The sequence below is a fragment of the Typopeltis vanoorti genome, chromosome 16 (assembly GCF_054136105.1).
Source record: "Typopeltis vanoorti isolate ZY-2024b chromosome 16, IOZ_Tvanoo_1.0, whole genome shotgun sequence".
NCBI classification, from domain to species: domain Eukaryota; kingdom Metazoa; phylum Arthropoda; class Arachnida; order Uropygi; family Thelyphonidae; genus Typopeltis; species Typopeltis vanoorti.
The window spans coordinates 74,219,983-74,234,953 of NC_143564.1; the positions used below are offsets into that span (position 1 = coordinate 74,219,983).

Sequence of the window (14,971 nt, forward strand, 5' to 3'; positions counted from 1 at the left end):
CTGAATATGAGCTAAGCTTGTAAAATAGCTTATTTTGGGAATAAAATTACAGCTCAGGTTTCTGAATTTTTCAGGGAATATACTAGCATCTGAATTCCTTATAGGTAATGTGAAAAGCAAAGCTGACATATTACTGTTATATAAGTGTCTCTCTTACAAGAACATGTAGTAAACTCACTTATGTGCTACTTATTATCTCTCTTTACTTTGTTCACTGATCTTCTCATCATGACTCACTAAGAGAAACACCTGATCATTCTTTTGTTCCACATATTTATAACTGCACATCCTTAATTTTTAGGGGATGATCTCTTATTTCCTTGCACCACCACAGAGTTAAAATTACGGAGACTGCTACAGTGTTAAAATATACTCTTAACAGTAGTAGTAGTCTCCATAATTTTAGCATAAAGAATGCTGATCATTTTGTAACATTAAAAGAAAGGATTAAAAGACCCACAGAGTTAAAGGTGTCTCTTTTTTTCTATTATGCAAAATCCCTTTTCTAGCTTGAATGTCTCTGTCTTTTTACCTAATCCCCAGCTTTTGTAGCCTATATTTACTTAATCATACCCAACCTCATACCCAACATGCCATTGCCTTTATACCATCTCCACCTTTTCTTTATCCTCAAGAAACACTGAGATCAGATGTTTGCGCATTAGTTCGGATGCAGTCATATCAGGGCATCACTTTTACTTCTTGTGCAATATGATCTTTAGTTTCCTATAATCATCATTCCAAGATCTTTCTTCTCATTAGTTTCATAGAACATAATCCCATCAGTATAATATGACATTCAGAAAGTCTTCAACCCAAAATGCATCAGTGGTCTATGGAGCCTCTTGCATGATCACCGTATCAGAATTATTTCATATTATCCAGTTCCACAGCATCAGTAAACAATTGCATATCTTTCGTGCCTTTCCAGTATCAATATATTCAGCTTTCAGTATGGCAAATTGTAGATATTAAATAGTTCGTTATAGGGGCTACTTACTATAGTGAATTACTTTTAGCAACTAGCCTCTATAATAAACTATTTAATACCAACAAGTCAGTTACTACATGTACATAGCAGAAAATGTTTTTGATGATTTGCTATTTTGAGTGAATTTGGTATAATGGTGGTTGCTTTATTGAGAATTGACTATATATGAGGTGAACAGAATGGTCCTGGGAATTACTGTTCATCTTCATTTGTACAGAAATCTTTTATTTATTATTTTGTCAGATGCCTTTTGGTGAAGCCCAAATCATAAATTTGTTATAAAACAAAGTGCAGATTGCTAAGACAAGAGTTGCCCTTAACAAATCTAATTCATTTCACACAAATTATGGATTCTACAACCGTGTTATAAATAATTATTTTAATTTCCCGATGTTTTGACCTTCATATTAAGGTCATCATCTGGAATGTGTGCACGCGTGCACACACACAAAAAAAGACCAGCTAAATTGCATTTCACATGGTATACTGAAGAGAGAATGATTTGATCAACAGTTATTCTGCTGGCCTGACCTCTAGTGAAAATAAAATAAAATTACAATAAATAAATGAAATAAATTAACTACATCAAAGCTATATTCTATTTAAGACAACATCAGAGAAACATTCTTTCATGTAGATAGTTTTGTTACAGTAAAAATGATTTCCTAATTTAAGGTGACAATTGTTATATTAGATTTAGCTCTTTATAATTACCTCTTAGGGAGAAAGGATAAGTGGATAGAATTATGTGACTTCCATATGCTCGGGATTTTAGATCATCATTATTGTTACGATTGGGGTGATTGATGATTGATAAGAATCTCACAGGGGCCTCCTGTGAGTTTACATCATACCATATTTTGGTATGATGTAAACAACAGGTGCTTTTCCAGTCAGTTCTATGTAAAGTGTTCAGGGCATGATCAGAGAGACCAGCTTGACCATAGTTATTATATTTAATGTCATTTATGTTCCTTTTTTCTGATAGGAATTGTGCATCCTGTTTCCCTTATATAGGGCAAATTACAGGTGCAGTGAATACATTATATTCCAGGGTGGGCCAGTGGAGGGATGGTATCCTTTGATGAGTTGGGTAAGTTCTTTAATTTTGCAGGAGGTTTAAAGGTGGCTTTAAGATTGTATTTTTGTAGCAGTCTGTTTATTTTGTCTGATATCCCTTTAATGTATGGAATGGTTACAGTTTTATTGTAGTCTTGTTTATTTTTATTTTTAAGTGAGGTCTTGTACAGAATTTTGTTGTAACCAATTTTTATAGCCAAAATACTATCAACAAAAGGAAAGGATTAACAAATCTAAGCTGTACTCTACAAAACATAGACATCTATGTTATCCTTATTAACTATTTTAATATTTTAACTATTTCAGAGGTACTGATTGATCTATAATTTGCTTCTCTTTTGACACTACTTTTGTACACTTGGGTTATCTCTCTATCCTTTCTTGGTCATGATGGTCTTGACTAACTTAACACTGAAATTCCATTCATCACAACTACATATACATCACAATTTTTCAGTATTGCTACTATATCAAAGTACATTTGTCTTTAATTTTCATCTCTGTTTCAAATCTCATACCAAACTCTTAGTGATTATCTTTTGAATAGTGAAAACATTATTTTGAAGAAAGAGTTAAAATATCTGTCAAAGAAAGAAAAGGCATAACATGAATAAATGTTCTGAGACTTTAAAATAACCATGACCTAGAAAATAAGACTTAAGGTTCTTAAGTCTTGATGAATTTGATAATAAGTTCATACTTGAAATCATCAGGTATGAATTTATTATCAAGTTAGTGCTGTTCTTATTTCTTTGCCAATGTACCAAGAAATTTCTAAATTCATTAGAACAGTCATGTCATGTTAGACTTAGCCATTTATTTATTCGATTTATTGAATAAATAATTGCTGACTTATTTATTCGATTCCTTAAAGAGTCATCTATGTTAGGCACTTCTCCACTGATGAGGATTCAAAATACATTGGGAAATGATTTCAGACAGTCATAAAAGAAAAAAGGTGAACATCCCCTATAACAATAAGAGAATAAATGACTATTTTTGGCACACTTACTGTAGACATAATTTTGTCATTAAAATGGTCCATATTAATAGACAGGTAGTAAAATTAATGGATTAATTTCAGTATAGATTAAAATTATAAGTTACATTAAATTCCTTGAAGTGAACAAGAAATTGTTATTTTTAATTCATTTTGTGAGTGAAATCTCTTCATTTTTTTCAGAAGGATGGGTGAAAAAGGAGGGAAATTTGCATCCAGTTTTAAACTGAGGACTGAAAATTTATCTACTGTAACATATGCATATGACAAGATATATCGATTAGCAGGCTTTTATAATTGTTTTAAATTTTTTAATGTTAATTACAATACAGTTCAAAATTGTTCATAGTTGCCCATTCATAGTATAGTACGATTGTACTGTAAGTTGACTAACTAACCTCTTGCATTTACAATCAACATTAAAAAAAAAGAAATGTGAATTTTTGATTCACTATTTGCAGTTTGTTTAGCCAAACAAACAAAGGTTACCAAACAAAATTTGCATATTTTGAAATGGCTATATAGATTTTAATCATGATCCTTATACTAGATTTCATTAAATTTCATCTAATCAGTGTGAAATTATTACTATCACTTCATATGGTTTAGCCAGATTTCACCAGTCACATCTCTTAAAATAATAACTAACTAAATTTATTTAGCTAATAAGATTATAAGTCAGTATTTTGCCTTTTTTTAAATGTGTTTTCCACCTACAAAAGGTTATTGGTAAACCTATAGTACATTTGTGCCATGGGTGGGCAAAGAACCCCCCCATTTTTTATCTATTTTATATTTTTTTGTAATTTTTTATTTATTTTTGTGTAATCCAGAAACTCTGCTCTAGAGACCAAATATGGAATTTTTTCGAGTCACTTCATCATGCTTCCAGTAAGAGGGGTGGTGGTCTCACACTGGGTGACAAAATTCATCTCCCACCTAAAGACAATTACAAACATGCATGCCTATAGTGGGATTCAAACCCGTGACCTATTGGTTGGATGTGCTAAGCACTTGGCCAACTGAGCCGGTTGCCTAGGCATCATAGGCACAGAGAAATACTAAGTGTGCATGCAGGCATACCAGCAGAAAGTGAAACAAGGACTGATTTCGAAAGGCTGGCTGCTGCAGTCCTAGCTGCACTATGGGTGTGGTGGTGGAACCTTGCTGACTCTCACAATGATGGTCTTTCAGATTTCTGGCAATGTGATGCAACCGTTCACCAGCTAGCCTCGACTTGGTGTCGAGGCTAGCTGGTGAACGGTCGTGCTATCAGAGAGCTCCTGAGAGATTTGTGTTTTTTGTTGATTTATTGGTGTTTTGGATTCAATTTAATGGACTTAAGTGTTTAATTTTGGTATATTATTAGAGCTTTATTAACATGGTTAGTGTACTAAAGTGTTTTATAACATAATCTATGTCGAAAGTCGCCGCTAGATGAATTCGTAATGAGTAGTGTTTGTGCAAGCTCCAGATAAGATAAGTATCATTTTCAGTTATCGATACAAATTACTTAATATTGTGTAGTTTTGTTTTATTTGCCTTGTGTATTTTAGTGCGTCTATTTTTGGTGTGTTATAATGTTTAATTTGACAAAACACGTTCCAGATAAATATGGCACCTGTGCTTAGGAAAATGGTGGCCAGTAATGAAGGTTCACCATCGTTATCAAAGAACGGTAGCATAAAAGAAATGAGTCAGTGTACTAGCTGTGAAATGTACGCTTTGCGGAGTGCGGTCGGAGTGTGGTTAGATGATGATAAAGGATTGAATGTGTGTAGAAAATGTAGGGAGAATGCGGAATTGAAGTGTATTTCGGATCGTGAGTGTGATATTTTTGTCAACCTTCAAAATGAAGGAAATAGGGATATGACAAGAAACGGCAAAGTTGTACATGAAAATTGTGAGAGTGTGAATGATAGTATAAATGGTTTCTCAGAGAACAAAAAAGATGAGATAGATGCATTGAGTGAGATCGCGTTGTTGAATAGTGCGATAGAAAGAGCAAAACAGCAGCTAGAGTGCATGAACAAAAGTAGACTGAATGAACCAACCAATAATAAAAGGTATGACAGGAAAAATAGACGTATGAATGTGAACATGAACAAAATGAAGGATAGAGTGCTGTATGGAGACTCGTTAGTACGAGGTGTGTTAGTAGAGGATTTGACAAAATCGTACCAACCTGGTGCGACCATAAAGGACGTAACTGCGTCTATTAGAGAGCAAAAGGAAAGGGTGAAAGAAATGATTGTTGTGGCAGGTACGAATGATTTGAAAGGAGATAAAATGGAAATGATAGAAGACCTGAATGAATTGTTTGAGGTAGCAAAAGAAAAGAGTGAGAGAGTTAGAATGATTAGTCTTTTGCCACGGTATGACAGTGAAATGTTTAAAAGGAGGGCTATAATTGCAAATGACTTTATGCGTGGGTTATGTATGACGAGTGGTGTGGAATTTGTGGATGTGTGGAGTGAGTTTGATGGGCGAAAGGATCTATATAAGATGGATGGCTTGCATTTGAATGGTTACGGTGTAAGAAGACTTGAGAAAGTGTTGCTGAATGTAGTGGATGTGCAAATTCAGGGAAACTAGATTTGTTAGGGGGGGTGGGTAGAGATACAGTCCTTATGGAGGCAGTTGAATGTAAGAATGAATATAATATGCCAGAGCAAATAAGGACAACAAATCAGAGTGGGATAGTTAATATAAGGCATCAAGGTAGGGTTGGGGCTAATGGGGGTCTTAAATTCATGTACACTAATACTAGGAGTATTAGGAACAAGAAGGAAGAGTTTTTGGCCATGGTTGGCACTTCCAGACCACAGGTCATAGGTATTAGTGAAACATGGCTGACTGTAGATGATATAACTAGTGGGATTGAATGTGATGGGTATAGTGTGTTCAGGAATGACAGAGAGAATAAAATGGGGGGAGGAGTATTGTTGATGATAGCTGATGAGCTCCAGCCAAGGAGAATAGAAGTTGAACTGCAGGATAGAGAAAAGAGCACATTTGAGGCCATTTGGTGTGAGATTGTGGCTAGCAGAACTAAATATACAATTGGGTGCTGCTATAAGGAGGGGAGATATGATTGAGACATTCAAATTACTGAAGGGTTTCTATAAAATTAATTCAGAAGATATTTTTGAGAACAGGGCTGGTTGTGGGAGGACTAGGGGACATCCATGGAAACTGGGCAAAAGTGTGGTTAGTAAAGGTGTTAGAGCTGGGTTCTTTACTTTTAGAGTAGTGAATGAGTGGAATGCGCTCCCTGAGTCTGTAGTGGATGCTGTGACAGTGAATGAGTTTAAGGCGAGGTATGATAGATACTGTATGAATGTCAGATAGTTGTGATGAATATGATTTGGGGCCTCCCTCGATGAGTCTAATGACTCCCTGGAGTTGCCCGTAATAATAGTAATAAACCAAATTTGTTTAGGTTTGGACAATTTTAGTACTGTGGAGTATTCCAGGAACAAATTCCGCTGCATGTCATTACATTACAATCCAGTATTTTAGATGTTTATTTTCTCTATTAAACAACAACAACATGTATAATAATCGTTGTCTATACCTGATTAGATTTTGCCAATAAAAAAATATCTGATTGAAACTTTAATTGAACTACATGGAATATGTTGAGATAAATCCTAAATTACAAATTTTATAAATTCTTTCGAGCCAGCGATTATTGTTACGGTATAATTTTGAATCATCTGTAATTTTGAAATGTTTTATATCTGCAAACAGTCCAGTTGTAACAAAAATTGCAGCATTGTGCTAAAAATTTTTTTAAGGATTGGAAATACTGAATTTTTAAAATCTATTCCATCAATTACAGGAATAACTTGCATATGGACATGTAGGCAGATAGTCACAGTAATTTTAATAGGTGTATTATCGTCTTTTGCATGGTATTCTTCTGCCTGAGGGAATGGGCTGTATTACATCTTAATTGGTAGCAAGACAACAAACGGTTTATTCTAAAAAATTTATATGTTTGTATAGTAATGATTCTGTATAGACCTTGGAAATAGTTAACTATATAGATGCTCCATTCAGAAAAGGTTGTATGCTGATCTCCAAAGTAGGAAATCATGACCAACTAGGGAGATATTAGGTTCATTCTCATTGTATCTGTTGCTGGATAGAGAGGGTGTTGTCCTCCTTTGACAATGCCATCTGCTGTCTAGAAAGATGTCTGTTCTCATCACTCCAGGTTTGTAAACCTTGAACTAGCCACTCTAACACCTTCGCTATCATATCATTTACACACACACAAAAACTGGCTTGTAGTTTGACATCACTTGAATTTTATCTCTCTCTCCCTCTCTCTTATTCAGTGGTACTATTTTTTCTTCCTTCCAGTCTTCTGGCATTCCATTGCACATTTATTTAATATACAGGGTGATATTGCATGTCGTCTACTCCTGCAACCTTATTAACATCAGACTTAATTAAAATTTTAAACATTTTGTTATTCTGAATTGCTGGTAGTCCTCTTCTTTTGGTTTGTTATGTAACACTACTCTTCTAACTTGAAATATACTGACAAAATATATTCATTAAACATGTGACCTGCATGTCATCTCTAGCACCTGAAGTCTGTCTTCCATACTTACCATTCCTTCTTTCTACAAACTACATGACTAGAATTCTTTCTACAGGATCTGTTATGTACATATTATATAAAAAAAAAATGTTTATTCTTATAGTTTTTAATGTAGTGTATCAAGCATATAGCTATTTAGCAGTTTGAAATGAAGTAGGTGTAATATCATTCTTAAAATAAAATAGCATTAATGAAATCATTGCTAAACTGATAGTTGATGTTGTGAGATGTCATAGGCATGCTTCATTGTATATCTATGCTGCATAATGACTGTCATAACCTAGTTCTATGAACTTCCCAGTTTGACATTGTGTCATTTCCAAGGCTTTATATATATATAGCAATTGTGTTAGCAGCCTGATTTATAAAAATATCTTTCATTTATGGTATGATAAATAAACCAAACCTAATTTGTGCCCTCTTTCTATCCCAAACATTCTTGATATGTTTGGGATAGTGACTGAAATGTATTTTGCTCAAATGCTTTTGTCCAGTGTAGCATGTACTGCATGCACAGAAAATTTCATATATACCAGGCTTCTTGCGAAGTAGTTACATTTGCTTTCTTGATCTTTAACATTATAGAACTTCCCTCTCTCCCATAGGTGGGAAAGTTGCTTTGAGATTGTGCTTTCAGAAGAATCATCTATTTTACCTATGGCATCCTTGATGATAAAGTGACTGAATCCTTTTAGTCTGTTTCCATTCATATTTGTAGTCATTGAGTATTTTTTTTTTTCAGGGTCTTGTTTCAGTTTTTAGATGGTAGCTTCCTTCCCCCTTTTTTAATACAAGAATCACTGGTACATATGTCATTTCTTGTTCATTTTTGTTGGTATCACTAGAAAGAAAGTGCACACTCTGTTTTTAACTTTTTTGATCCCTCATATCTGGGCAGGGTGATGAAAAGTATAATATAGATATTGACTAGTGTAAAATTTTTTCTTGTGTACTGAGAATATTAACCACCCAACCAGCCTCAAATATCAAACATATCAAAAATATATGCTTCATATCCATATAATTTTTCCCCATAATATCCAGTATGATTATAATGGACAATTTTTCCCCATAATATGATTATAATGGACACTTTACATCCATTAATTATAGATGTATATACATGGTGTCCCTAAATTCATGCAAGAAGTAATTTTGATAGAAAACACAGGTTTTTAATTAAAAAGTGTAATTTCTTATTGATTCATAAAGTATACAGTATAGGGTTATGCATGGAATAGCATATCGGGTAAATGGCCTCCACGGCTTTGCTGGCACATATGCACTCTTTTGTCGAAATTTTCCATGACCGTCTTGCATAAATATGGCTTAATTTTGTTGATACAGCGCTCAATTTCCTCCTTCAAGGCATGGGTGGTCGTTGGCTTGTTGGCATAAACCTTAGACTTCAAAAAAACCCCAAAGAAAAAAGTTCAACGGCGTTAAGTCACATGATCTGGGCGGCTAATTCTGATCACCAAAACGGGAAATTACACAACCAGGAAATGACTCGTGCAGTAATTGAATTGTTTCTCGAGCTGTATGGCATGTGGCACCGTCTTGTTGAAACCACATGTCGTCCGATCCATATCTTGCAATTTAGGCACAAAAAACTGGATTATCATGTCGTGATAGCGAGCACCATTAACTGTTATTGTCTTACCAGCCACATTTTCGAAGAAGAATGGACCGATGATGCCTCCAGCCCAAAATCCGCAACAAACAGTGACACGTTGTGGATACATTTGTTTCTCAACAATCACTCGTGGATTTTCTGAACCCCAAATGCGACAATTTTGTTGATTAACGAAGCCATCAAGATGAAAATAAGCCTCATCGCTGAAGATGATTTCGAAAAATAGGCATCCACTTGTTGTTGTTCCATAATCCATTCAACAAACTCTCTTCGCTGTGTGTGGTCAGTAGGCTTCAGTTCTTGAGTCAATGAATTTTGTAAGCATAAAGATGCAAATGTTTCGTGAGAATACGCTGTAGAGAGCTTCTTGAAATGCCCAATTCAAGACCATGGTGCCAAATTGATGTTCCTGGACTCTCAGCAACACTCTCACGAACTGCTTCGATGTTTTCTGTTGAACGACTTGTTGAAGGACGGCCAGAGTGTAATAAGATCACTAATTGATCCAGTTTCCTTGAATTTTTAATTAATCTTTTCACAGTTGATGAAGTTAAATCACTATTCCGACCATATTTTGTACCAAAATTGCGAACTGTAGCTGCCAAACCTTCATTAGTTTTAAAATATTGCTCAACAATGAAAATGCGTTGTTCTTTCATGTAGCGCTCCATTTTTAATAACCCTGAACTGTCAGCTGTCACACTGTCTTTTTTTTCTCATTGGCAATGCTTTACCATACAAATGGCGCTAAATTTAAATCTTGCTTGAATTTTGGGACACCCTGTACATGTCCAAGTGTGGCAGTTAATATGTTTTGCTTGGTGATTGCAACTTGTTTATCAAAGAATGGAAGTTGCTTGTTCCAGTGAAATACTTCTCTGGTTCAAGGCTGTTTTGAATGCAGATGTGTGGTGTAATTTGAAAGTCCTTTAAAAATAGGTTTTTTTTTTTTATTTTTTTTTATTTTTTAGATTAGTGTTTTATTACTATATTGTGGTTTTTACATGATTTCATCATGTTCCGTGCATTTGCTAATATATTTTAGGACATATTGTTAAATTAAGATAGTTTTTAAAAATGATGCCAAAAATGTGGCACAGTAATAGAGCAGCAGCGAAAGCTAAGGATAACAATGGTGTGGAACTCGAGTATCGATGTCATAAATGAAGAAAATTGCCATATGATATTTCAAGATTAAAAGGAATTATTAAAAATTGACCAGAGAGTTAAAGATAGCATAAAAACATTTACAAGAACCAAGACAGGAAAAGAAAACTAAGGAGAATAAGAAAAGCATGGAAATTCATAGGTTTTCAGTGAATAATAGAAATAACAACAAGATAAGTAAATTAAAGCATAAGAAAAAAGGAATCATATAGTACGAGGTTTCACTAATTGAATTTGCACTTGATGATGGAATCACTACATCCAGCTTCCCAGGAGTAAAAGATATGACAAAGGCAGTAGAGAAACAGAAAAGAAAAGTAAAAGAGATGGTAGTGCTTGTCAGAACTGTTGATTTAAATAGTGATAAATATAATAAGAGAGGGAATATGCGAAAGGCTTTGTGGAAGAAGTGAGAAACTAAAAATGATTAGTTGAATACCAAGGTATGATAGTCATGAGTTAAGGAGGATGGGCTATGATAGCAAATGATTCAGTGTGCAGGCTATGTAGAAAACAATGGTGTGAGTTTAATAGTAGAAAAGATTTGTATAAGAGGGATGGTGGATAGTTTGCACTTTTGTGCAAACCATCTACCAAAATGGCAAGAATGTATCAGTACATTCTTGTAAAGCTTATATTTACTGTTTTATTTGTATCCTAAGGATCTATAGCAAATAAATACCATGTGTGGACATGGGTAAGGAGCAGGTGGAAATGACATTTCCAAAGGAAATGCTTCACGTGAAAAGCTTTTCAGCAGAATTGAGGTGGATGGAATGAAAGATGACAGGGAGTATCACGTTTGGTAAGTATGCATTTTGACTGTAAAAGGATGCTGAATGGTTTTAACTAGAGTTTCTGTAGATCTGACAAGAAATGGGAGCATAATAAATGTTAGTTCTGCTGAACTAATGGTCATGGAAACATCTATAGGAGAGAGACATTGTAGAAACTGATCTTCTATTAAAAAGTGGCTGAAAAGAGTCTAACAGCCACTTTCTCATAGAAAATCAGTTTCTGCATTGTCTTTTCCTTACAGATGTTTCCATGACCACTGTTCAGCAGAACTAACATTTATTATGCTCCCATTTCTGTCAGCTCTACAGGAACTTGAGTAAAAACCATTCAACATCCTTGAACCCGAACTGCCCTTTTCTGAACAGTATTAAGAATTTTTAAGGAGATTGTAGGTGCACCATCCTAAATATTCCAAAGTTGGCTGGATTTGGGATTTGTACAGAGTAAGAAATGGGTCAGAAGAGAAGTACTGACTTGAGCAGAAAAGGATGCCAAGTTTTTTGAAGCTGATGATGTTATACAAGTGGTATAGATAGAAAGGTTTGGAGTGAGAGTCAGTCCAAGAAGAGAGATCTGGTCTTGACTATTGAGCTGATTGAGTTGAGCATTCTCAAAAGTAAGTGGAGAAGAAATAATTTAATTTTTTTTTTTTTTTTTTTTTTTTTTTTTTTTTTTTTTATTGTGAGAAGTATTGAGGTTGACTAGGTTGCTTTCACCCCAATCAAAGATACTGTAAAGATTAGTGTTCAGGGCACTTATTAACATATGATTCTTGAAGTTTGATATGTTTTGAGTACTGCACATCTTGTGAAGATGTCCACCCTCAGAAAGAGGGTGGGCGAAATGACAGCTGAGTTACCTTGCCAGGATCACATCACCCTGACAAGAAAATCTGAAGAGTTTATTTAGTTTTTATTTATTTTAGTTTTTTTTATTAAGAATAAAATAATACGAAGGAGAAAATGGCAAAATTAGAAACTTCAAAATTTATGTAGATTATGGGTCTGTTAAATAGGCCCGAATGCTCGATCTGAATATTGTACAAAAAGAAGCATGCCTGAAAATATACAATACTCTAGTAGTACTTACATTATTATATGGCAGAAAAATTTAGATGATAAATAAACAAGATAAATAAAAAATAAAAACAAGTTAAATGAGATTCATGAGAAGAACTGCAAAATAGACATTTTTAGACAGTAACAGGAATGAAGATATTTTAAAATAACTAAAAATAAAATCATTAGAAGAAAAATTAAACAAATAGTAACAAAATTGGATAGAACAGGTAAACCAAATGGCCAACACCTCATATCTTAAACAGTTAATGAAATATAAACCAGTTGGGAAGAGATCATTATGGCCTGTATCTGTATTTAGAATTATGATGATGACTCACTTTTTATAATAGAGTGACAGTGGGATTGCATTAACCCCCTAATATATACCAATTAAAAATCAGAAAGCGGTCGTTTTTCTGCCAATTTTTTGGGCGAGGGTGATTTGCTAGATCAAATTCATTATTATTTGAAAAATAATGATGAATTTGTGCAAACGCAAACGAAATAGCCGATACACGCCGTTTGCAACTTTTCTAGGCCGAAAGGAAATAGGCACAAGATTGTCTAGCATCTATATCCGGTTGTATTTATATGTGAAACTAAAATTCAAAATCAATTTTGGTGCAATAAACAAAAGACGTGTCACAGACGTCTTTGTATGTTAAGGGGTTAAAGGGGATAGTATCATGCTGAAACTGTTGGATTTATAAAGACATTTGACAGGATTGATTTGAGTAGTCTTTCAAATTCTCTCTCTCTCTCTTGTGATGTATTGATAGTTTATGGTCTGTAGAAGTTGGTGTATAGGTAAAGAAAAGATATGATATAGAAACATTTAAGTTAATAAAGGGTTTATATAATTGATGCAGAAGAAATAAATATGTATTCTGCACTAGGGAAGAGATGAGGTGGATCAATGGATCATTCATGGAAATTGAGAAAAATTGTAAGTGTATCAATACTAGATTTTCAATTGGTGTGTGGTGAATGAATGGAATGGATTGTCAGAGTCTGCTTTGAATGGTGCCCTATTGGTGAATGCATTCAAGGAGAGGTATGATAGGTATTGTGTGGATAGTACCTTCCACGAAAGCTGTTACTTAGAACAAATGTGGATTTTTACTCTTTTAAAATGTTTTTTTTTTTAAATCTTTGCATGCATTTCTCTGGTGTTCTAGTACTACTTTTGCATATGCATATTAAAATTGATTAGGTTATCTCCATTGTAAGAAAGGAGAATCTTTTTCACACTGGAGTTTAGATATATGCATTTAAGCAGTTCTTAGGTAACCAGTTATTATTGACTTGATTCTGGAATGAGGAGAATCAAAATCATTATTCTCAAGAAATCTATGCATCGGATCAGTAATTGAGTGATCACACATACACAAAAGAAAGGGAAAGAGAGTGAATGAATTAAATAATTGCAAGAATCTTGAATATCATGCAAGAAAATTGCAAGATATACTCCAGTATTATTAGAAAAGTTGGAGGATAAAAATCTATATATGTTTATATGCATTCTGTGATCAGATAGCCAACTGGAGAACTAATTATAAAATGTGAGAGGGGAGAACCATAAAATGGGATATTGTTGCCAGGTCTGAATGAAATGCCTCAGTTGTGATCAGCAACAGATTTCTCCAAAATCATCTCTTTATTTTCTGCTTTCAGAGAATGATATAAATTGCCATTATGTCACTGCACCTTCTTGATTTGCCAGCCTGGTTAGCATATTCGCTCTTCAGCCAAAAGGCTGTTGGTTCGAATCCTGCCGTGGACATGGATTGTACTGATACGAGAATGTATCAGTACATTCTTGTAAAGCTTATGTTTACTGTTTTATTTGTATCCTAATATGTATTCTGTAGAATAATCTAATAATCTTTGAACTATAGAATCTGAAGATGTTTTGTTATTATATCATTTTAGAGAAGTGCAATTAATATTATTAATACTAGCATGTTGAGTTGAATATCATGTTTAGATTGCCTATTAGATGGCAAATACTTTGATTTTGTTTGACTTTGCATTTTTAATAAACTTCATTGAATGATATCAAACTTGACACCAAATATCATGAATCTCTCAAATGGTTTGTACATTGAGGTAATTGGTAATAGATCCTTCTGTTTCTCAGAGAATGCTTGAAATTGAAAAAACATAAATTATGTATAAATTAATATTGTTGTCAGTAAATTGAATTTCTAATGATTCTACTTTATTTTGCATGGATTTTTGCTCTCTTGAAAGATTGTATTAATTTCATTTTTTAGAGCAAAATTACCAAAAGGTCTTGGGTTCTTCATGAATGTTTAGAACGAGTTCCAGAAAACTTAGAAGCAGCAGAGGAATTGCTGCTGTATGGCTTACAAGGTACAGATTTAGATGCACTTATTGCAATTGGAAAAGGAATAGATCATGGAAGGTAAATTTCCATAACTTTGTTAAAGTAAAATTCAGTTAAGTATTCTATTTGATATATGAGATATTAGGTAAAAATGTTGTAATTGTAACATGTGCATTAAAATTACCTCTATGAATTATACTGATCATAATTCATATTTATGAATTATGATCAGCCTTTTATCTGGTGGAATAATTTATGATGTGAATTCTGTTT

The 14,971-nt window shown here is 33.9% G+C and overlaps 1 protein-coding gene across 1 annotated transcript in view; it reads left to right on the forward strand.

Annotated features, from left to right (window-relative positions):
• LOC150098133 (NBAS subunit of NRZ tethering complex-like) overlaps positions 1–14,971 on the forward strand; it is a 1,063,858-nt gene that overhangs the window by 255,154 nt on the left and 793,733 nt on the right. Inside the window, exon 17 of the mRNA XM_090406267.1 lies at positions 14,625–14,776. Coding sequence (XP_090262393.1) covers positions 14,625–14,776 — 152 coding nt within the window. The remainder of the gene's footprint in view (positions 1–14,624; positions 14,777–14,971) is intronic.